This window comes from Drosophila pseudoobscura, chromosome X (assembly GCF_009870125.1).
Source record: "Drosophila pseudoobscura strain MV-25-SWS-2005 chromosome X, UCI_Dpse_MV25, whole genome shotgun sequence".
Classification (NCBI taxonomy): Eukaryota; Metazoa; Arthropoda; class Insecta; order Diptera; family Drosophilidae; genus Drosophila; species Drosophila pseudoobscura.
Genome location: NC_046683.1, coordinates 5,064,707 through 5,085,140, shown reverse-complemented (window position 1 = coordinate 5,085,140; position 20,434 = coordinate 5,064,707). Strand labels below are relative to the sequence as shown.

The 20,434-nt window shown below is 50.4% G+C and overlaps 3 protein-coding genes and 1 long non-coding RNA gene across 8 annotated transcripts; 2 read left to right on the top strand and 2 right to left on the bottom strand.

Annotated features, from left to right (window-relative positions):
- Positions 1–1,950: 1,950 nt before the first annotated feature.
- LOC117184574 (uncharacterized) lies at positions 1,951–2,902 on the bottom strand. The gene is made up of 2 exons (XR_004469980.1): positions 2,699–2,902; positions 1,951–2,619 (listed from the first exon to the last, which is right to left on the bottom strand). It is a non-coding gene; the product is annotated as an uncharacterized lncRNA (long non-coding RNA).
- LOC4815681 (uncharacterized) lies at positions 2,084–6,414 on the top strand. Of its 5 annotated transcripts, none has more exons than XM_033382850.1 (3): positions 2,084–2,261; positions 3,813–4,891; positions 4,954–6,414. In XM_033382850.1, exons 2-3 carry the CDS (start codon positions 4,003–4,005, stop codon positions 5,877–5,879), a joined length of 1,815 nt encoding a protein of 604 aa, XP_033238741.1. In that variant the 5' UTR covers positions 2,084–2,261; positions 3,813–4,002; the 3' UTR covers positions 5,880–6,414. The 5 variants fall into 5 exon arrangements, with proteins under 5 accessions (XP_033238741.1, XP_033238745.1, XP_033238742.1 ...); XM_033382854.1 differs by having other exon boundaries at positions 2,131–2,147; XM_033382851.1 differs by lacking the exon at positions 2,084–2,261 and adding an exon at positions 2,922–3,150.
- Positions 6,415–6,449: 35 nt separating this feature from the next.
- On the bottom strand, positions 6,450–14,373 carry Elys (AT hook containing transcription factor 1 homolog). Its single transcript, XM_002133633.3, has 8 exons — positions 14,151–14,373; positions 13,398–14,042; positions 13,012–13,319; positions 12,581–12,944; positions 12,316–12,506; positions 11,412–12,233; positions 6,822–10,668; positions 6,450–6,749 (listed from the first exon to the last, which is right to left on the bottom strand). The coding sequence occupies exons 1-8, from the start codon at positions 14,242–14,244 to the stop codon at positions 6,667–6,669; spliced, it is 6,354 nt and encodes a 2,117-aa protein (XP_002133669.2). The 5' UTR covers positions 14,245–14,373; the 3' UTR covers positions 6,450–6,666.
- Positions 14,374–14,514: 141 nt separating this feature from the next.
- Positions 14,515–20,092, top strand: Ranbp21 (exportin-5-like protein Ranbp21). Its single transcript, XM_001355467.4, has 2 exons — positions 14,515–15,086; positions 15,255–20,092. The coding sequence occupies exon 2, from the start codon at positions 15,287–15,289 to the stop codon at positions 18,983–18,985; it is 3,699 nt and encodes a 1,232-aa protein (XP_001355503.2). The 5' UTR covers positions 14,515–15,086; positions 15,255–15,286; the 3' UTR covers positions 18,986–20,092.
- The last annotated feature ends 342 nt before the right edge of the window (positions 20,093–20,434 follow it).

Sequence of the window (20,434 nt, the reverse complement as noted above, 5' to 3'; positions counted from 1 at the left end):
GAATAATTAAACTATTCTCAACTTGACTGGCTTATTGAAAACACTTGCTTTTATTGGATTTTGCTTAAAAAAACGTTTTAGCGAAAAAAGTCAAACAAAAAACAAGTAGCGAAATAGGTTAATCAAAACAAACGAAAAGGGAAATTCGTTCATATTGCTCAATTTTGATATTCCATTGAATAATGCTGACTAATTAAATCTCTTAGCCATGCCCACATAATTTTAGCCCATTGATTAATCAATTTTCTACACAATTGGTTAGTTTTTAATTCTTGCTTTTATTGTATTTTGGCTAAAACAAGGTTTGAACAAAATAGTTCAACAAAAAAACAGTCGCAATGTTGCTGGTATTTAAAGACATGATGCGTGTATAGGCCTTTGTGCACCCTATTTTGTTAATTTTATATGAAGATCAAACGTAATTTATTAAGACCTTTTCTCAAATTGACATGTTTTTGACTTATTCATGTGTATTATTAGTATCTTGTGTATATTTGATACCTACTGAGCCTTGGAAGACAAACGTATTCACAATTCTATAACATCCATTTCCCCCAGGGTATGTGTGCATGGAGTTAGCAACATGTTTGTGAATGGAATGAGACTCATTGTTGCAATAGCGAAACTGCGGCGAATCCCTATATTTCAAGCTATATAGATTTGCTCTCTTAACTTTATCCCATAGATAAATGCATTTTCTACAAGATTGCTTCTTTAAATTACCTTTATGTATGTTATTTTGACCAAAAAACGGTTTTCAAGTAAATGTTGCCGCAACTTTTGTGTATGGAATGCGCAACATTTGTGTATGGAATGAGACTCATTGTTGCTAAAGCGAACTGGGGCGAACTGCGGCGAATTGCGGCGAATTGCGGCGAATTCAAATTTCTCATATTCTTTGTTCCGTTGAATAATACTATCTATATGGAACATTTAGCCATGCCCACTCAATTTTGTACGATTGATTAATCAATTCTATACATGATTGGCCTATTCCAAATACTTGCATTTATTGGATTTCTATATAACATTGAAAATTAAATTAGTAGATGACAAAAATACCATTTAGCACTAAAAAACACCACATGGGAGCGCGGCGAAAACCAGTTTCTACAGTATGACCCTCAGAACAGCAGCGAAATATACAAAATATACCGAGTGGCGCGCGCCAAATCTAACTTTTTTGAATGTGACCGACAAATGTTGTCAACCATTACCGATTCAACAAATACGACGATTCCCTCAATTTTGATCTTCCGTCCAATATCAGCCATATAGAACATTTAGCCATGCCCACATAATTTTATCCGATTAAGGAATCAATTTTCTACTTGACTGGTTTGTTTTAAATACTTGATTTGTTTTCTTGCTACGGCAATTGCTGTTTATGCTCTTCAACTACAATATACCGTCTCGTCTGATGAAAAACCGAACTTATCCCACTTATGCTCCCTCTATTTAAATAGTTCAGCTAATTGAGGTAAATGGCGAAAACTATTAACGATTGTAAATTCTTATTGTAGATCCATCCTATCCTTCCCTTTAACTTGCAAAAAACCCCACGAACTCAACCTGAACTGCGCTAAACTGATTAAATTTTCATTATTTTCGGTGGAAAATTTAAATACCCCCTTGGCTTATAATAGGTTAATGGTTCTCCATCAACGATTGGAAACCATATTGCTTCATTATTACTAAACTAATGTTTGTACATGGTAACTACACATTCGCTACATATTAATGTAATTACTAAATATTAAATGAAAAAGGATTGGCCCATTTCAAACAAAATTTATATTTTGGCAGTTTTACACGATTTCTACATGATTGGATTAGCAAAATACTAGAAAATACTATGAAAAGTATAGACTTGTTCATGGTGCTCGAGCTTGGTGTCTAAGCTGGCAGTATATATAATAATAAATTTGGTGATATTTAGTATTTAAAAAGTTTATATAATATGGATATTTATTACCAACGAATGCCCGCGACTTTTAATTCTACTTATCGATATATAAGTACTTAATCGGTACTACCGCGATTTATATTGTATGAATTTATCGATTATAAAATTGGATGTTCAACAGCACTCTAAAATCGGTCTGGCAGCACTGGCCGCAATTTCATTGGCAATTTTAAATCTAACTGTAAGAAAATTCGAACTAGCCAAGTGGAGCTTTTGTGTTTAAATGTTTGTTAATTATTGACAAGCCGCTGTGTGTGGTTTTTCCAACCAGCCGTTATTATCGTAGACGCACAAGGTATTGCATGCACATTTACATACTAAATAAGTGCACGAACTACTACTATGCCGTGAATGTGTGGTATGCAAGGAGAAGCAGAAAACAACCGACAGCAGCCTTCCAGGCCCAGAGCCATAGCTCGTGGAATGCGGCTTAGCAAGTTGGAAGCCGTTGCGACCATTGATATCGTTTGCTTGTATCGTTTTTCTTTACCTGTGTATCAGTGCATGTGTGTGTGTGTGTGTAACAGAAGCTGTGTCTGTGTGCGCGTATCCATGTGCTGATCAGGTTTGTTGCACAGTGGGCCGCATTCGGGCAACGCAACTTCCTTGCCACGGTGTGGCACCCTTTCCAGTAACAGCCTGATCTTTGTCCACTGTGGCAACGATTGGAATCCTCATTGGTATTGGTATTTTTGTGGTGTCTGTCTGCCGTTGGCTCGTACCCTTGCTCACCTGTACATTCACGTCTGTGTGCCCGCCCGTTCACTTGTTAACTGGTTGTGCGAATAGCTGGCATCGGCCCCCGGCGGCTAGAATCAACGGCTGATGCGACGCGGACTACGGCATGGACGACTAAGAGCCGCGACGGATAGTCGTAGTTGTCACTCGGTCGTCGGTTGTTGATGTTTTTCAAAAAATACATATAGTATGTACATATAATCATCAGATCGTTCACTTGTCGCCTGCACAATGGCCACGGCGGCTATGTTTCGTTTTGTTTGGTTAATCTGTGTTGACTGGAGACGCCTCCAGGCGGCAGCCTGAAAATTGATTTCACTCACATTCATTACCAATTATCGGAATGTTTCGGCAGTTTTTTTTTGATATGAGAATGGATATGACCGCCATGTAAATGTCACAGGCCAAGAGCCGAAATTAACAAAAACCAAAAACAGAATACAGAGGTAAACTTGTTTTACAAACCTGCCAATTGCAATTCTCCATTCTCTGATCTTTTTTTGTCTTCTTTGCTTTTTGGCCGAAAATTAATATAAATCCCGCGAGTGTGTTGTCTTTTTTTTCATTATTTTTGTGCTGTGGAAAGTTCTTAATTGTGATAAATTGTGGAGAAACGAAAACCGTTTGCTCAGCGGAATAATCAGCTATATCGCTTCCGAGTAATTGAATGCAAAGTTCCATAGAATCGGTGCAGCTTTGTGGGAACCAGCCACATACATGGCTACTTTCTGTTGTGGTCGTTGTTTTTCTGATCTTTCTGCTGAAATGCAGAAGAACCGTTACAATTGTCCATTGCCGCAGCAGGGCAGCACTCTCGGCGTCTCGCTCCACCCCATTGAAGTTTCCATTTCGATGCAAGCGTGAGAATATTTAGCCCTCTTCTGCTTTTGCTTTTTATTACAACACTAAAGAACTAAGAACTTATCCGCCAACTAATTACTCAATATACCCACACTAATGCAGTTTTTGTACATAATTTATGGGAAAGTTTAATAAGCATGCATATGTATGTACATATGTATGCATGTGAAAGTGCAGGGAATGGAAAGAGCAAAAGACAGATCACTACTGAATAGGTTTTTCATACACGATTCGAATTCCATTGCAGATAGAAAAAGCGTTGCATCTTTGCTTCATTTGGAATCATCATTTACATATCTGTCCATCATATCCATCCATCCATCAATCCATCAATCCAATACACCTGTTTCGCTCAGAATGTGTAGCGCCGTTGAGTCGGAAGCAAACGTGGCGCCATCTAGCGAGCGTTGAACCGCATTTGAAGCCAATTACAGGAAATGCTGAAGCACGCCTCCAATGCGAGCAGTGCCTCTGCCTCCGCCTCCGCATCTGCCACCGTCCCGCTGCCCGTGCCACCGGTTACAGTGGCTTTGCCGCTCAATGGACAGCTGCTGCGCACCGCTTCAGCTTGTGCCAACAGTAGCACAAGCAGCAGTAACAACAACAACAGCAACAGCCACAACGGGAACGGGAACGGAAGCAGTGGAAGCGGCAACAACACACCCTCCGTTCCAACAGGGGGAGCAACAGCCGCTGCAGGAGCAGGAGGAACAGCAGCAACCACCACCACCACGAGTGGCCCTGTGTCAGCCACTGCTGCAGCCGGGGCAGGCTCGCCAACACCCGCAGCAGCTGCCTTGGCCAGCACGGCACGCAACATTCACCTGCGACCGCCCCAGCCACAGCCGCAGCAACAGCCCCTGAACATATCCGCTCTGAATGCGTCCACCTGCAGCACCCTTCTCAATGGCGGGTGCCGAGTTTCAAATGCCGCCTCCAATCTTCTTAACATTGCCATGCCAACGACCCCCACGCCACTGAAACCGCTGACGCCATTGACGCCCCTCACTCCCAATGGACACTGCAACAGCAATGGGAGCCTGCACCATCACACCTACACGAACCAGCACATCCTGGCCAGCAGCCACCACCAGCAGCAGCAGCAGCAGCAACAGCAACAGACGCTGCCGCTGCCGGCACAGCCTCAGTTGTCCCACTCCCTGATGCAGCCCCAATCGCCACAGCAGCCGCAACATATCAGCCAACTTCAACAGCACAATTACAGCAACTGCAATAATCTGATCGGGAATCCGATCCTCCAGAAGCTGTCCAAGCCAGGACCATCGCCTCGCGAAGCACTCACCAGTCTGGGTCTGCTGTGCTTGAGTGAGTGCACACAACACCATTTGGAGTCTCGTCTACCATCTGACCATCTGATTTGTTTTCAGGTTCCCTGCTTCTGGCGCTGCTCTCGCTGATCTTCCTGCTGAAGATCTCGCCGAATGGCCGCGATGATGCCCTGTCCAGGGGCGTGAGCAGCGAGGACTTTATCATCGTTTACGACGTGACCCTGGCCTTGTGCGCCCTGTCGCTCTCCCTGAATCTCTGTTGCCTGCTGGTCTGCGCCATTCAGTTCCTGTTCGCCGTTAAGCTGCGTTCGCCAGCCTTCGAGGGGCGCGACAACAAGTATCTGGAGAAATCGAGTGCCAGTCGCACGTGTGCGGTTAGCGGATTCTTCATCTCCATCCCGGTATTCCTCACCGGCATCATTCTCTACACCTTCAATCACTTCCACTCGACGCCCGCCATCATCACCAGCGTCCTCATCGGCGTGGGTATCGTCTTTTGCGGCGGCGCCATGGTCCACAATGTGTTCGTCTGGCAAAAGGAGAAGACCATCAGCTATCGCAGTGCCCCGCTGCACGGGACTCTTGTGGGATCGCTGCCACACAACATGTCGCTGCTATCGGCGGCCCAGCTGCCACTGCCACTGCCGCTTTCTCTTCCGCCAGTACAGTTCCATGCTGCCTCTCCGCCCCCACTGGCCCCGCCACCAATGCAGCTGTACCAGGGCCACCATGCCTGCATGCTGCAGCCCACCTCGGTGACACCTGTCTCACCGAACCACTCGCACGGTAGCTTCAATCCCCTGCTCTGCAACAACACCATGGGTGGCGGAGGTGGAGCCATCAATTCATCATTCCTTGTCCGCCCGGCCACGGCGACGCCCCCCACGCCGAAGCCCATTAGCGGGGGAGCCGGAAGCTGTCTGGTGGGTCGCGAGGCCAGCGGGTCAGTCAGTCCGGGCATCCCGCCCACGCTCGACATGAGCAACATCACAATCTCGCTGCATGAGCTTTCCACGCTCGTCTAGACGAGCACAGCACAGCGCACCTAACCAACTGATTAATCAGTTTTAGACGTTAGCTAGTAGATACAGACATAGACCTAGGCGTAGACGTAGACGAAATCCACCGTAAAACGTTGGTCTGCTGCTGCTGCCAATGTCTCCTTCTTGCCGATTTTCAATCATACGTTTCATAAGGACAACTGCTGTATATATCTGTACATATCTATCTATTTTAAGTATCGACTTGGAAGTAAATGTAATTTTAATTTTAAATTAAAATTCTACTGATAAAAAATTAAATTTTGGCGCGTAAAAATGGGCGATCCGGCAACACCCAAACGGGTATAGAGGGCGCCTTGTTCAAAAAGAGGGCGCGAGGATTGGGATCATCGGCGATTCGGCGGTAGATCGCTATCGATATCGATAGCAAACGCGCGGCAGTGTAAGTTTAGTTTATCGGATACAAATATTGTTCACTGAAAGTGCTGCCTCAGCATTCTCTCCCACTCTGCAAACAATGGAAAGAATAAAAAACTATCAATATTGATATTGATAAGGATTTTATACCCTATTAAGAAAATCGATAGATAGATATGTACGTGTCCGCCATGTGGGGGAACTCTAACTATTTATTGAACACGCGAGAAGCACGTCTGGCCATTTGGCAATTTGTGTCAATACAACTAAAAAAACAAAAATAAAGTAAAGCCCATGTGGCGGCGTAACCATTCAATAATACAAGAGTCTCTGGTGTCTGCTACGTTGCTTGTGGTGTGTGTCACCTTCCTCCTCCTTCAGCGGTGCGTTACCTTCACTTTTCGGATTCGCCATTGCCGTCGACCATAGGCTTTGATCTTAGGCGTTTCTTTAGGGGCACATTGGCCTCGCTGTTCACTAGACAAGAGAAAAAGAAAGCAAATCAGGAATTAATGATCGGCCCGAAAGCAGTATGCCCTGAAATGTTACCCTGCTGCAGAGTTGGTGTGGCTGTTCGCGAGGCTGGCGACGATGCAGAATCCGACGAGGTTCGAATGCGACGAGGACGAAGCTCACGTCCAGTTGTCTGCGGGATGGGGGTGGTCGCAGGCGACTCCTGATCGCTCATCGCCAAGCTGGAGCGTCTGCTGGTGCTTCGAAGCCGCAGACGAGGCAATGATATAAGCGTGGAATCTTCGGGCAATTTCTCCTCGGCTCCGCTTGTCCGGCGCTGCTTTCCGGACTTCACGGGTGGCTCACTGGTACAACGGCCCTTCCGGGATTCGGCTGTTTTTTTCGACTCCGCGGTCACCTCCCTAATTGTGGAGGTGGATCGCTTGGTGCGCGCGGATGTGCGCAGCATCGGAGAACCAGAGTCCAGAGATTTATGTTCGTCGATCACCACCAGCGGATTCTTGGGCTGTCCCGAGTTGCGGCGCTTTGGCATCGACAAAGGTGGTGTGGACACGGATCGTTCGAAGCCGCCCGCAGAGCTCTTGGGCGGACCATCGTCGCTGCGCAGGCGCACCCTGATACCAGGATCGGCCCGCGGGCGGAGGACACGTGAGGTAGCTGGCGAATCTACGGTTGGAGCCCGTTCGTCCTCATTGTCGGAGAAGGCCAACGTCAGACTTAGTTTGGAGTCGTCATGGTCTTCATGGGACGTCGTCTGTGGCTCATCTTCGGCCTGCAGCTGCTGCTCGTCCTTTGATTCAGATTCCTTCTTCTCTTCGGGAACGTTCTGCTGGGCTTCATCGTTCTCATCCTCCTTCTCCTCTTCGGAAACGTTCTGCTGGGCTTCATCGTTCTCATCCTCCTCCTTCTCTTCGGGAACGTTCTGCTGGGCTTCATCGTTCTCATCCTCCGACTCGACCTCACTGTCTACCTCCTCAATTTCGTGCAGCGTGGCGAGATGCATCTTCTTTTCTGGTGGTGCTTCGTCATCACTAGATGTGCATGTAGAACTAGAACTAGAACTAGAACTAGAACTGGATTGCGTCTGGGATGATCCAGATTGCGATGAGGTTGACGATTTCGAGTCCGTCTCTGATTTTGAGCTTGATCCCTCTTCTGATCCTGAACCCGTGTCCGAGGCCGCTGTGGAGCTTGACTTCGATGGAGACTTGTCCTCGTTTTCAGCCTCATCTTCACTGCTGTCCAAAATGACGATTGATGTGTCCGTAGCCGTAGCCCCAACTGAGAGGGAGGGGCCGTCGCCAGGGCCGTTCTCCTTCTGGGTCTCATCTTTGAAGGCGAACAGCTCGGCACTGCTGGAGGGCGCCGATTGAGAGGGGCGGGCCACATAGCCACCGACCCGGGTGCCGTCCAGAGCGATCACACAGTCGTCCTCATCATCCTCCTCCTCCTCCTCCAGGGAGCCCTTGGTGGTATCCAGATCATCCACGGTCTCGAGGCTATTGGCCCGGTACAGGGCACGCGGTGAGCCATCCCCGCCAGTGCCGCGCGTTGCCCGTGGACTCGAGTTCTGGGAAACATTTGTGTCGCTGGGCAGAAAGGAGGTGGGCGTGTGCGTGACCGAACGCGATGTGGTTATGGAGCCCGTCGACTCAATGACAATCGAGTACATGCCATCGCCACCCTGGATGGTCTCCGGCAGGGTGGGGGGCGAGGACATGTTCGACATTTCGCTGCTGAGGCTCAGGGAGGGCGAGGAGCTGCGCTCCTGCGGCGGATCATCGGAGCTGCCCATGTATGTTCGATTGTAGCTGCTGGGCCGCTCCTGCAGCTGTCCTTCCTCCTGGGCCTCCTGCAGATACTCCTCCATCAGTTCCTCGTCCTTCTCCAGTTGCTCTGCCTCGACCTCCGCCAGAATCATTTCATCCTCGATCTCCGGCGAGAAAAGCGACTCCTCCTGCCGCTGCTCAGGTGTCGTCACATCATATGTGGACATTCCCAGAGTGGTGTCCAGCATTTGGACCTCTTTCGGCTCCTGCTCTTGCTCCTGCTCCTGCTCCTCTTCCTGCTCCTGCAAGTTAACTGATGGCGCATACCAGTCGGACCTGCCCCCCGATGCTGTTGACTCTGGCTCCGTTTCGGGATCATCCATATCCACACATATGGTGGTACGCTCCGAGATCTTAACAGAGGTGGTGGTGGTCGCGGTGGCGGTTGCGGTGGCCGTACCTGAGGAAAATATCGACTGTGTTCCCATTTTCGAGGAGCAGACGGTGGGGGCAAACTCGTGGGATGCCGTTTCGGCCGTGAGGATGGAGGCAAAGCTCCCGAATCCGCTGCTGCTCTCGCTCTTTCCAGCCTGGATGAGCGAGCTGCGGGGCTGAGGCCCAACAGGCGGAGCCATGGGGCGGGGAGATTTCTCGAGATGTTTCTCTGGAGCTGACATCAATCTCGGGCTGACCATCGAAGTATATGGTGAATTCAGGGGCGACATATACTCATCCTCATCCTCATCATCATCCGACTGGCTGTTGTCCGAGGCGAAGGGTAGGAAACCAGCTGGCGGCTCGATTTCCACAATGATCTCGTCAGTCTCCTCCTCCTCCTCCTCCTCTTCCACCTCCACCTCCTGCTCCTCTTCCACCTCCTGCTCCTCCTCATCTACCTTCTGGGGACTCAACGTACAGTCCACATCCATGGCGTCGCTATCGTTAAGACCATGGCATTGCAATGGCATTGGCGGCATGAAGCGAAACCGCTTTGGCTTAGCCGTGGACAGCGGTGGAGTATCGGCCCCTGCGTCGAGGGCCGGTCGCCGCTTTAGTATGGTCACTGGCGGTGAATGGGTCTTTTGCTGGAGCGGCGGCTGCTTCTTTGCCTGCAGGAACGTCGGCAGCTGGAGCAGCTCACTGGGCTTGGGTTGCTGATCATCATCGGTCTGGTCTTGATAGAACTTATTCCCAACAAAGTCGCAGACACCCTCCACGAAATGTTCGCTCAGCATACGGCGCCGCTTGGATGGCCGCAGGTTCAACTGGGAGTCGCCGCCGCCGCCGCCGGCCTGCTCAGGTTCCTCCGGCTCGCGTACACGCTTCTTCACCGCCTGGTGGGGCACAGGACGCAAAGTGCGACGGCGACGGGGCAGCTGGCTCAGGCCGTACATCGAGCTCCGCAGGAAGGGCACCTGGTGGCAGGGGATCGCCTTGCCCTTCGGCGATGAGTCCATGTTGTAGAGCGTGGCCCAGTGGGCGCCGAGGGCAGAGCTCTGAAAGACGCTGCCCTTCAGTCCCCTGAAATTGTCTCTGGCCAGCTGACTGCTGAAGGGCTCCGGATGGACGTTCTCGGCCGGCGCCACGTCCAGGTTCTCGCGGATGCGGAAGTAGTCGCCGGCAAGGGTCTGGGAAACGGGGTTCATCGTTGAGCGGTAGGCACAGATAATCGCTCGGCTGGAATCGTCGGCGATCTGCCGCTCGGCGGCCACCTCGTCCATAAAGGAGACCGCCTCAATGTACTTGGACTTATGCAGAAGCAGAATCAGCTGAACGCTATCCGTCAGCGGGGTCTTGCACTCCCTGAGCAGGCGCAGGGCGAGCTCCTCCTCCGATTCGCGCAGGCACAGCTGGGCCAGAGCCTTGAACTGCCGGTCCTCGATGCATTGCCGGAAGAAGTACTCCAGCAGCGGCCGGCCCGTTACGTCGTCGTCATTGCGCCGGGCATACTCGAAGGCCTCGGGTATGTTTTTGCTGGCCACTAGGACCTTCAGGTGCGTCAGCGTGGAAAGCGGCCCCGGCGGCCGTCCCACCACGCTCATGGCCGCCGAGACGGCGCCCTTGGCCAGGAGAGTTTCCACCAGCAGCTCCACATGCCAGTTCTGATAGGTTGTGTCCGAACACTTCGAGCTCGACAGCAGTCTTATGCATTCCTGGATGGAATCAGATGGGAGATTCAAATTAAACTTTTAAAAGAAATGCAACAAAACTAAATAAAGCAGTGACCAGCAGGGATCGTTGGGATTCTATCTTTTATCATATAAATTGTGAAATTAATATTAATTTCGGACCTTGAATATTATTCATACATAATCCCACTATTAACGCTTATTAAATTTTAGATTGTCGCTAAAACTGATTAAAAAATAATGATTTAAAAAAAAAATGTTTGTAAATAAATTTTGTTTTATAAAAATTCTGCATAAAAATTATTTTCAATTTTTAAATCTAATTTTAATCAATTTTGAATTTTAATTTGTCCTTAAAAAATTTAATTGTACCATTTCTAAAATTGATTTTAAATGTTTATTTTAAAAATTAAAAAAAACAATGTTTCTTTTTAATTTTTATAATAAATAATTTAAAATAAGAAATATACAATTTACTTCCAAAAAAGTGCGCATTTTTTGTTATAAAATTATAAATTAAATTAAATTTAGCTTACCATTTTTCACAAATTTATTTTCAAATTGTATTCCAAAAATTAAAAAAAAAAAAAAAATTAATTTCCAATAAAATTTGCAATAAAAATGTATCCTGTTCCGGGATAGCCCTTGAATAAATAATGTAGCTCCCTCTCTTTGGCTTTGATCTTTTGTAAACTCATTTGCGATCTTTGGGCGACTGATTAGCTGACTTAAATGCCTAATTGTTTGAAGAGAGAATCGAAACTTACCGAATGATCATCGTGATCCAGGGCCCAGAGGGACTTCACGCGCAACACGAGATTCTTTTTGAGACCGAATTCGGTGATAAACCTGCTGCTGAGCTTCACTTTCGGCATATGGACATCCAGATCGAGCAGCAAGTAAAAAATTACCTCTTGCTTGTGATCCATATCGGTGTTCGGCGACAGCATCAAGTTCATGATGGACTGTGTGTCTGGAGGATACACCAGGGAATCGGGTACACCGCCGCTCTCTTGGGAAATACGCCGCAACAGGCGATCGATGTAGAGACTACCACGCCTCGACAAGCCTCTTTCTGCGTAGTCGCGTCGCATCTGCACTAGGGCCGAAGGCTGCTGTCCGCCCTCCTCCTTCTGTTGAAACTGCTGGCCTTCTGGCAGCAGTCCCCACCTAATGAAGTACAGTAGCACTTTCTGGTAGGCATGGACTGTGCGGAGCATCTGTCCATTGCTCTCGATTTCGCTGAGTAGCGATTGAGCCAGGCTGCGCTTGCCCAAACTCGCGATGTACGACTGCAGGCTGTCCAGATTGCCCAACTGGCCGTTTAGCAGCCTGAACTCCTTGCGCTCGCGCTCGTCCAGGGGATAGCCGCCGTAGTCAAAGATGCCCTGGCACAGCTCCGAGCAGCGCACTTTAATCTGTGCGGCGCGCTTCATTATCCAGTTGGTGAGGGTCGACAGGGAGAGTGTTGTGGGATCCCGCAGGTTGCGCAGGTAGCTGCCATCGATCCAGCTCTTTGCACAATTCTTTAGCAGTCCCATTAATCCGTGTTCGAGGGCCACCGAGAGGATCTCCTCATACATGGCCATCTAAAGAGAGAGAGAGAGAGAGAGAGACAGAGCAGAGGGATGCAAAAGGTGCAAGATATATAGTCGTAGAATGGACTCTCACCTTGGAGAATGTGGCATCGGGTTGGAGCTCACTGAACTGAGGCATGAGGCGCAGGCCAATAATGTTCTTGTGTGTTTCCTCAGCCATCAAGAAGAGCGGGGCCTTCTCCGCCTGGAGGCTTCGCAGAAAGCGCCGCTGCAGCCCCTCATGGACATAGTACTGGCAGCCCCCGGCTGTTAGCAGGGAGAAATCTAAAAGGAAACCTTGCATTAAGCACTTCGCCTTCGCCATCGGCATCGCCTTTGTCTTCGTACGAGTATCTTACCAAAGCTCAATGAAATGGGATAGAAATGCTCATCGTAGCGCTGCAACGAAATGAAATGCTGAATAGTTGCGGAGTCCAGGTGAAAGCCCAGGCCTGGGACCTCGCCAGGCAGTGAATAGCCGGCCAGAAAGTTGAGCTTCTGGTTCGGGTTCAGGCAGGTGGGCATCTCGTCCTTGTACCACTGATTCATGTCGAAGAGTAGAAGCTTGTTCGTGCCCTCATTGTGCGAGTACCAGCTGAATAAGGCCAGGAGGGTGCCATTGTCGCCGTAAGAGCTGAATGAGGAGGCCGTTGAGCAGCCAAGGATGGAGCAGGGGCCGCTATCGAGCAGCAGATTAGCGCAGGTTTCGGTGCTCCTAAAGTTCTGTGGAATAGAATGGGACGAGTTCAAAGAGGGGCTCGGCCAAAGAGGCGAAAATATTTGGGCTGACCTTAAAGAGTATCTCCTGGCCTTCGTCATCCGCATTGGAGTGGCTGTAGTGGATGGAATGGAGGAGGGTGGTCATTTCGGTGGCCCCACCGTACATGCCGAATACGAAGAGGCAGGGCTTGGGATCATCTCGTGGCACAACGCAGCAGAGTCGCTCTACACTGGCCACCTCGAACCCGGGAGGATAAAGTACGGCGGTGATATGGAAACTATCCAGATCGTAGATCACAATGCGGCCATCCTTGAGGCCAGCGGCAAAGCCAGTGATGAAGTTAACAGATATAAGGCAGCGCACCTCGCTCTTGCCCACTATGCCCACATGAGCATCAAAGAAGTGACATTAGAAACACAAAAACAAAGAACACATTCAACACACAAAGAACTCACCATCCACCTCCACTGCCAAGTGGCCATTGCAGTCGAGGCTGCATTCCTGTTCTTGCAGCCAAGTATTGATTGCGTCCGTGGAGCACTCGGAGGATTGCCTTCGGACCACCTGACCACAAGTGATCTCACTCTGCGGCAGTCTAATGTTTTGACTGCGACTTTCCATCAGAATGTTGCATTTTATGTCGCACAGCAGAACGGCCCCCTCATTAGTGCCCACCGCCAGGCAGCCATCAAAGTTGCGAAGACGCGTGCGCTGGCACATTTGTGTGTCCAGAAACGTGAGGGTGCTGCAGTAGAGGCCGTCCAGATCGATGCAGCGAAGCACCTGATTGTAGGCTGTCGAGAAGATGGCAATCTGTGTGATGGCGTTGGCACAGTTCTCGGGCCGGCTTTCCTTATCGTTCCACGTCTCCAGGCAGACGGCGAGCCATTTCGTTCCGTCTTTTTGGCCAGGGAAGAGCTCCTCCACACAACTGATGCTGCAGCGCTGGCTACTGTCGGCCTCTTCTCTCCAGAATATGTGACGCAGAATGCACTTGCCCGCCCTCAGCGAACAGATCAACAGAGTGGCATCGTTTGAGTACCTGTTTGTGATCCATCCCCACTTGCCGCCATTGATGATGCCGCCACCAAAGTTATCCGCTGCAAGGAGGCAGGATTAGGAAAACACCGGCAAACGAATGGCGAGCATGAAAGTGAAAATCACAGACTGTGGCTCGTGGACCGCGTCGCCCGTCGCGCTATACTTACGATGGTCGTCACTCTGATGGCCGTAGCCAGGAATTGCGCGCTCTGGAAATCCCGAGCTGCGTCTTTCATCTGCATCAATTTCGTACCAATTCATGTTTCACTATATCATTAGCTGGCAAATTTCGCAACATCAATGGCGTTTGTGCGATTTTGTGTGTGCCGGTGTTGTTTTTTTTCGCGACGTTTGACAGTTTGCAGTGTTGGATAAAACTCCGATTAAATTGTCAAATTCCGATTAATTTGCAAATTCCATATGCTGTGGATTTTGCTGTGCTTGCGACATTTTAAAAGTATAGTATATATTTATTTCGAAAAAACATCTGAAGACCATAGTCAATTTTAAAGGAATTAAATGCGCGAAAATAATTTTTAGGCGGGTTTCGATAACACCCTAACGATTGTAGGATTGCGAAAATATCGAGCTATTGATGGGAGCCACGGCGCAGCAAGTGGTGGGAGCTTTTCGATTGTCAACCCTGCCGACCCTGTGCGATTTGCTTGCACATTGTTCTAACACGAAATCGAACCTAGCCGGAAAAAGGCATTTCAGTTTTGAGTAGGCTATCTATATATAATTCAAATGTGAAATACTTGCCATTCAACGAGGTTTTCACTGGAGCAAACGGGCGATCCCAATTTCATATCCCTTCCAAAATCATCAGTACGTACCGAAGTGAAGCGAAGAGAAGACAACGGGCCACAACTACAGGCCGACGGCGAGAGGCCACAACAACAAACACACATTGCAAAGCACACAGCTCTGCTCTTCTAATCGCAAAACGTTGTCTGGCGCTGCCTGGCCCTAACCGCACCGCATTGGGGGAAAAAAACGAAAGAACGAACCGACGAAGAGACAACAACAAAGAGGCAGTCAAAACAGCAGCAGAAGGAACGGGGCGCCAAATAATACCGAGCAGAGGGCAGGGGCAAGCAGAGGTAAGTCACATTTGCCAATTGAAATTAAAGTCAAATTAAAGCTGGGCTAAAGAAATCACATGCTCTGCTCTGCTATAGAGTGCAACTGAATGAATATACATATACCCTTTCCCTTTCTTTCGTTTTCGTTTTCGCATTCGCTTTCGCTTCCACTTCCACTTTACACAGAGAGGCAGCCACAGCTACAGTTACAGCTAGCGATGGCACACCAGGCAGGCACAGAGGCCTTGGCTGCCGAACTGGCCAAGGCTGTGGAGGTGATAATGCATCCCATGACGCAGCAGAACTCTCGACTGGAGGCATACATGGCCTGCGAGCGATTCAAGGAGGAGTCGCCGCTGTGTGCACAGGTCGGCCTCTTTCTGGCCGGCTCGCCCCAGTTCAATCAGCAGGTGCGCCACTTCGGCCTGCAGCTGATCGAGTACACAATCAAATACAAATGGAATTGCATCACCCACGAAGAGAAGGTCTACATCAAAGACAATGCCATCAAGATGCTGAACATCGGTGTGGGCCCCGCGGAAGATCGCTCTCTGATGCCCCTGAAGAATGCCCTGTCCAAGATCATTGTCGAGATGATCAAACGCGAATGGCCGCAGCAGTGGTCGGACCTGCTGCCCGAGCTTAGCCAAGCCTGCACCAATGGCGAGGCCCAGACGGAGCTGGTCCTGATGGTCTTTCTGCGTCTGGTCGAGGACGTGGCCCTGCTGCAGACCATCGAGTCGAATCAGCGCCGCAAGGACATGTACCAGGCCCTCAACAACAACATGAACGACATCTTCGAGTTCTTTCTGCGGCTCGTCGAGCAACATGTGACGGCGTTTCGCGAAACCACGCGTCTGGGCAACTTTCACAAGGCCAACGCCCACAGCCGTGTGGTGGAGATGGTTCTCCTCACTCTCAGCGGGTTTGTGGAGTGGGTCAGCATCCAGCACGTGATGTCCAACAATGGCAAACTGATGCATTTCCTTTGCATTCTACTGAACGACAAAGCATTCCAGAGCAATGCGGCCGAATGCCTCGCCCAGATCACCAATCGCAAGGGCCAGGCCAAGGAGCGGAAGCCCCTCATGCAGCTGTACAACGAGGAGCCGCTGCGCTACATCTTCTCATCCAGCCAGATACCGGCCGACACTAGTTCCTCGCTGGCCATCGAGCAGCAGCACTTGTTCCTCAAGAAGCTGCTGGCGGTGCTCAATGGCATGAACCAGCAGCTGGTGGCGCTGTGGGGCAAGGACGAGTCGACACAGCGTCCAGTGCATTTGGAGATAATGCTCGAGTGCCTGCTGCTGCTAGTGCAGCATCCATCGCTGAGCGTCGCCCATGGAGCCGCACAGATCTGGCAGCTGTTGCTCAAGCATGAGCTCTGCTCGAAGGACTTTGCCATGATCAACTACATTCCCAAACTGATCCACACGATTGCCCCGAGGATTGTGAAGCTGCCGTATCCGCCGGCCAGCTCGCCCACGAGCCTCACCACAGAGTCGTACATCCGCATGGACTACGACAGCGAGGAGGAGTTCACGCTGTACTTTTTTCGCTGCCGCACCGACTTTCTGGAGATCTTTCGCCTGGCCACCCTCGTCCAGCCCCTGATCACGTACGGCTTCTGCGAGCAGTGGCTGCAGTCGCGGCTCCGCAATGCCGTCGCCGAGAGCGCCGGGATGTCGTGCAGCGTACTGGATCCTGTCTACCTCGAATGGGATGCCCTCGTGAGTGTGCTGGACGGTGTGCTCAGCCGCATACTGCTCGTCTCGGAGCGTCCGTCGGTGCCGGCCGGCCTGCGCCTGCTGGAGGACTGCCTGAAGCTGGAGACCACCAATCCGCTGATCTACTCGATCTTGTTATCCTGCATATCGGCCCTGTTCGTCTTTCTCAGCATGTCCTCGTGCCAGATAACCTCCAACAACTGTGTGGCCATGAACGGAGTCACCCTGTTGCCCCGCGTCCTGGACAAGATCTTTCGCGCCCTCGTCCTGAAGCCGCCCAACGAGCTGGAAAAGGTGCAGGTCAAGTCGGCCAAGAATCTGCGCCGCCATGCCGCCTCGCTGCTGGTCAAGCTGGCCCACAAATACCCGCTGCTGCTGCTGCCCGTCTTCGATCAGATCAACAATCACGTGCAGCTCCTGCTGAAGGAGCCCAACCGGCACCAGCTGTGCCGCGTGATGCGCACCACCCTGCAGGAGGCCCTGATCCTCATCTCCAATCACTTCTGCGACTACGAACGCCAGACGGCGTTCATTGAGCACATCGTGCTGGAGAAGCGGTCCGAGTGGATCTCCTTTGAGGAGGCCTTCAAGTCGGCGCTGCACTTTATGCGCTTCGTGGGCCTAGACAAGCCCCCCGTCTTTGCCATTGACAGCGATCCCTCGATTCCGAACCGGACGCGAATCATAGACGCCCTGCATGTGGTCCTGGGCGTTGTCAAGCGATGCACATGGCCCGACGATCCGGACCGGGCACAGCGCGGCGGCTTTGTGATCGCCTGCACCGAGGTGGGCAATCCCATTTGCCGCAATCCGGCCACCAAGCATGTGGTGCCGGTGCTCTCCCACGTTCTCACTTTGATGCGTGTCCTCAACGAGATGTTCACCCCCGAGGCGTTGGCCGCCCTCTCCGAAGGATACCGCAACATACACGGCATGCTCGAGCACGAAAAGAAGCTGCTGATGGGCATCTGCGCCCTGCCAGCCGATCCCCTGGACACCACCATCAAGCGGGAGCCGACCGCCTTCGAGAAGATGCAGACATTCATGATGCTGGTCACGGAGGGGTGCTACCATCTGATGGGCTCGGCGGGACCATCGCTGGGGCGCGATCTCTATCAATTGAATGGCATGGCAAATGCCATCATCACGAATGTCTTTAGCTGCATGGACATCATTCCGGACTACCGCATGCGCCCCATTATCCGGGTGTTCTTCAAGCCCTTCGTCTACTCCTGCCCGCCCATCTTCTACGACGACGTGCTGGTGCCCTTGTTCGCGCATCTGACGCCGCTGATGTGCGAACGCCTCACCAGACGCTGGCTATACATATCATCTCTGTACGAGAGCGGTCAGCTCACTGGCGAGGTCAATGATACCCAGGAGGTGCTCGAGGATCAGCTGAACCGCACCCTGACGCGTGAGTATCTCGATGTCTTGAAGATAGCGCTGGTGGGTGGCCAGATCGGGTCCGATCATGTGGCCTCTGGCGGCGGCGGCGGCACCGCCAATGTCGTGGCCATGGAGAACGAGGAGCACTCGATGGACAGTGCCCCCCAGTCGCGGGCCTCCCAGTCGGCCCTCCTCTCGGACATAATCAGCGATCTGGGCGGGAAGCTGCTGCGCAACGGCCTCATCGGCAACTACATCCTGATGACCCTGCTGAAGGCGATCGCCTGGAACGATGGCATGGTCAACATGAAGGCCGTCAATATAGCGGCCCCAGTGATGCGCTTTCTGGCCGCCGAACATCTGATGGACGAGAACAAGGCGGTGAGCGCCTTCACGGCCGTCCTCCAGGGCATGCAGGTGCATGGCCAGCACGAGGCCAACCAGTCCGGCCTGATCACATTGGGTGTGCAGTTCTATGAGCTGTTGCGCCCCAAATTTCCGATCCTCAGCGAGGTGCTACAACACATTCCCAGCGTGAATGCGGCCGACATTCAGAAGTTCGATGAGAAAACCGCCGTGGCCCCCGTCAAGGGGAACAAGGTCGATCGCGCCAAGAAGGATATATTCAAGAAGCTGACGGCCCAGCTGGTGGGACGCAGTGTGAACCAGCTCTTCCGCCATGAGGTGCAGATCGCCAATCTGCCGCCGATGCAGCCGCACAAGCTCAAGTCCACGGGCAACAATATCATGGACAGCAATCAAAACGCCAATCTGACCAAGCTCTTTGGTTCGGATAAGTGACAGGGGCCGAGGAGGAGGAGAAGGAAGCCCCGCGGCAGCGGAGGAGGAGGAGCAGCAGCCGCCGTACCCTTTGCCGTCACCGTCACCAAGCACATCAACATCGAGAACATCAACAGCAACACCAACAGCACCACCACAAACGCCTCAGCCGTGGCCACAGTTCCAGTTCGAGTCCCAGTTGTTGAATCGGGTACGGGCACGGGCACGGCCACGGCCACCTCGGCTGCCAAACTAGCGACGACTGAACTTAAAGTAATAGTTAACTAGCTAAGAAGATGGAGCCGCTGTTGCTCTCCGTCTCCGGAGAGGAGGAAGCGCGCGTGAAACAGATGGCGGCGCATCCCAGCCCCAGACCCCAGACCCCGCCTCGCCCCCAGTCCAGTCTTTAAAACAAAAGCAAATTTTAATTATATTTATTTATTATATTAATTATCTGTAAAATTAGTTTAGTTAGGTCCCAGTCCCAGCCCAGTCCCCCATCCCAGCCCAATCCATGCGCCACGCCCCAGCCATCGACCCTATATATATTTTTGTTTGTAAATCATGCAGTGAAGAAGGGACTTGTCCACTGCCTTGTTATTTATTATTCGGAATTTGTTAAATTTGCCTGCACAAAGAGAGACAGGAGAGGAGAAGAGAGGAGAGGATAGGAGAGGAGAGGGAAGTCGGATAGGATCGATAATACCAATTGCCAATACTCGAAAAACGCTTACGTACAGCCATTAAGCCCGGCCCTTTAATCCGCCTGTGCCTCACACACACACACACAAACACTTTTTATATATATAGGCAACAAAAAATGATGAATGAATTTGTCCTCTTACCCCGGTTCACCCCCGCAACCCGCAACCCCCGCCCCCCCACAGTCCCCACCCCCTTTGTATAATAGAGTTTACCTAAATTTCAATATGTGCATAATATATGCCTATGTATATTGTAGTTTATATACATACATGCATATGCAATATATATATATATATGGATATGTATATATATATTGTACTACTTATGAAAGGAATACTTATGAAATTACGCTTAGGCTTAGTTGATAGGCAACGATTACGAATTATTATTATTATTATATAATATATCAAATTGTATATGAAACGAACCCATAAACACACACATCCATCCCCCCACCCCACCCCACCCCTCTCCACACACAGATAGGGATTCCTAAAATCAAGTTGCATGCAGTATATATGTTTAATATTCCTGGGAATATTACACATATATACATATATTATTTATAACTAAATAAAATTGAAGCACGGAATAGCAGCCCCCATCTCCATGCCCATGCCCATCTCCAAAACAGAAACACACACAAAATCGAAATAAGATACAAAAATTTGAAATAAATTTACAAATTCGAAGAGTTCCCCCTCATAAGCTTCAATCGGGGGATTTGTGGGGATGACCCACAGAACGCGGGACCAATAAAAACAA

Bases quoted from the DNA above. Each gene is read 5' to 3' on its own strand.
- LOC4815681 (XM_033382850.1), top strand. From the start codon at position 4,003: ATGCTGAAGCACGCCTCCAATGCGAGCAGTGCCTCTGCCTCCGCCTCC. The intron at 4,892-4,953 runs GTGAGTGCACAC...ATTTGTTTTCAG, and splicing joins TCTGGGTCTGCTGTGCTTGA to GTTCCCTGCTTCTGGCGCTG.
- Elys (XM_002133633.3), bottom strand. From the start codon at position 14,244: ATGAATTGGTACGAAATTGATGCAGATGAAAGACGCAGCTCGGGATTT. The intron at 12,945-13,011 runs GTCAGCCCAAAT...TCTATTCCACAG, and splicing joins GCCAGGAGATACTCTTTAAG to AACTTTAGGAGCACCGAAAC. The intron at 12,234-12,315 runs GTGAGAGTCCAT...CTCTCTCTTTAG, and splicing joins CCGATGCCACATTCTCCAAG to ATGGCCATGTATGAGGAGAT.
- Ranbp21 (XM_001355467.4), top strand. From the start codon at position 15,287: ATGGCACACCAGGCAGGCACAGAGGCCTTGGCTGCCGAACTGGCCAAG.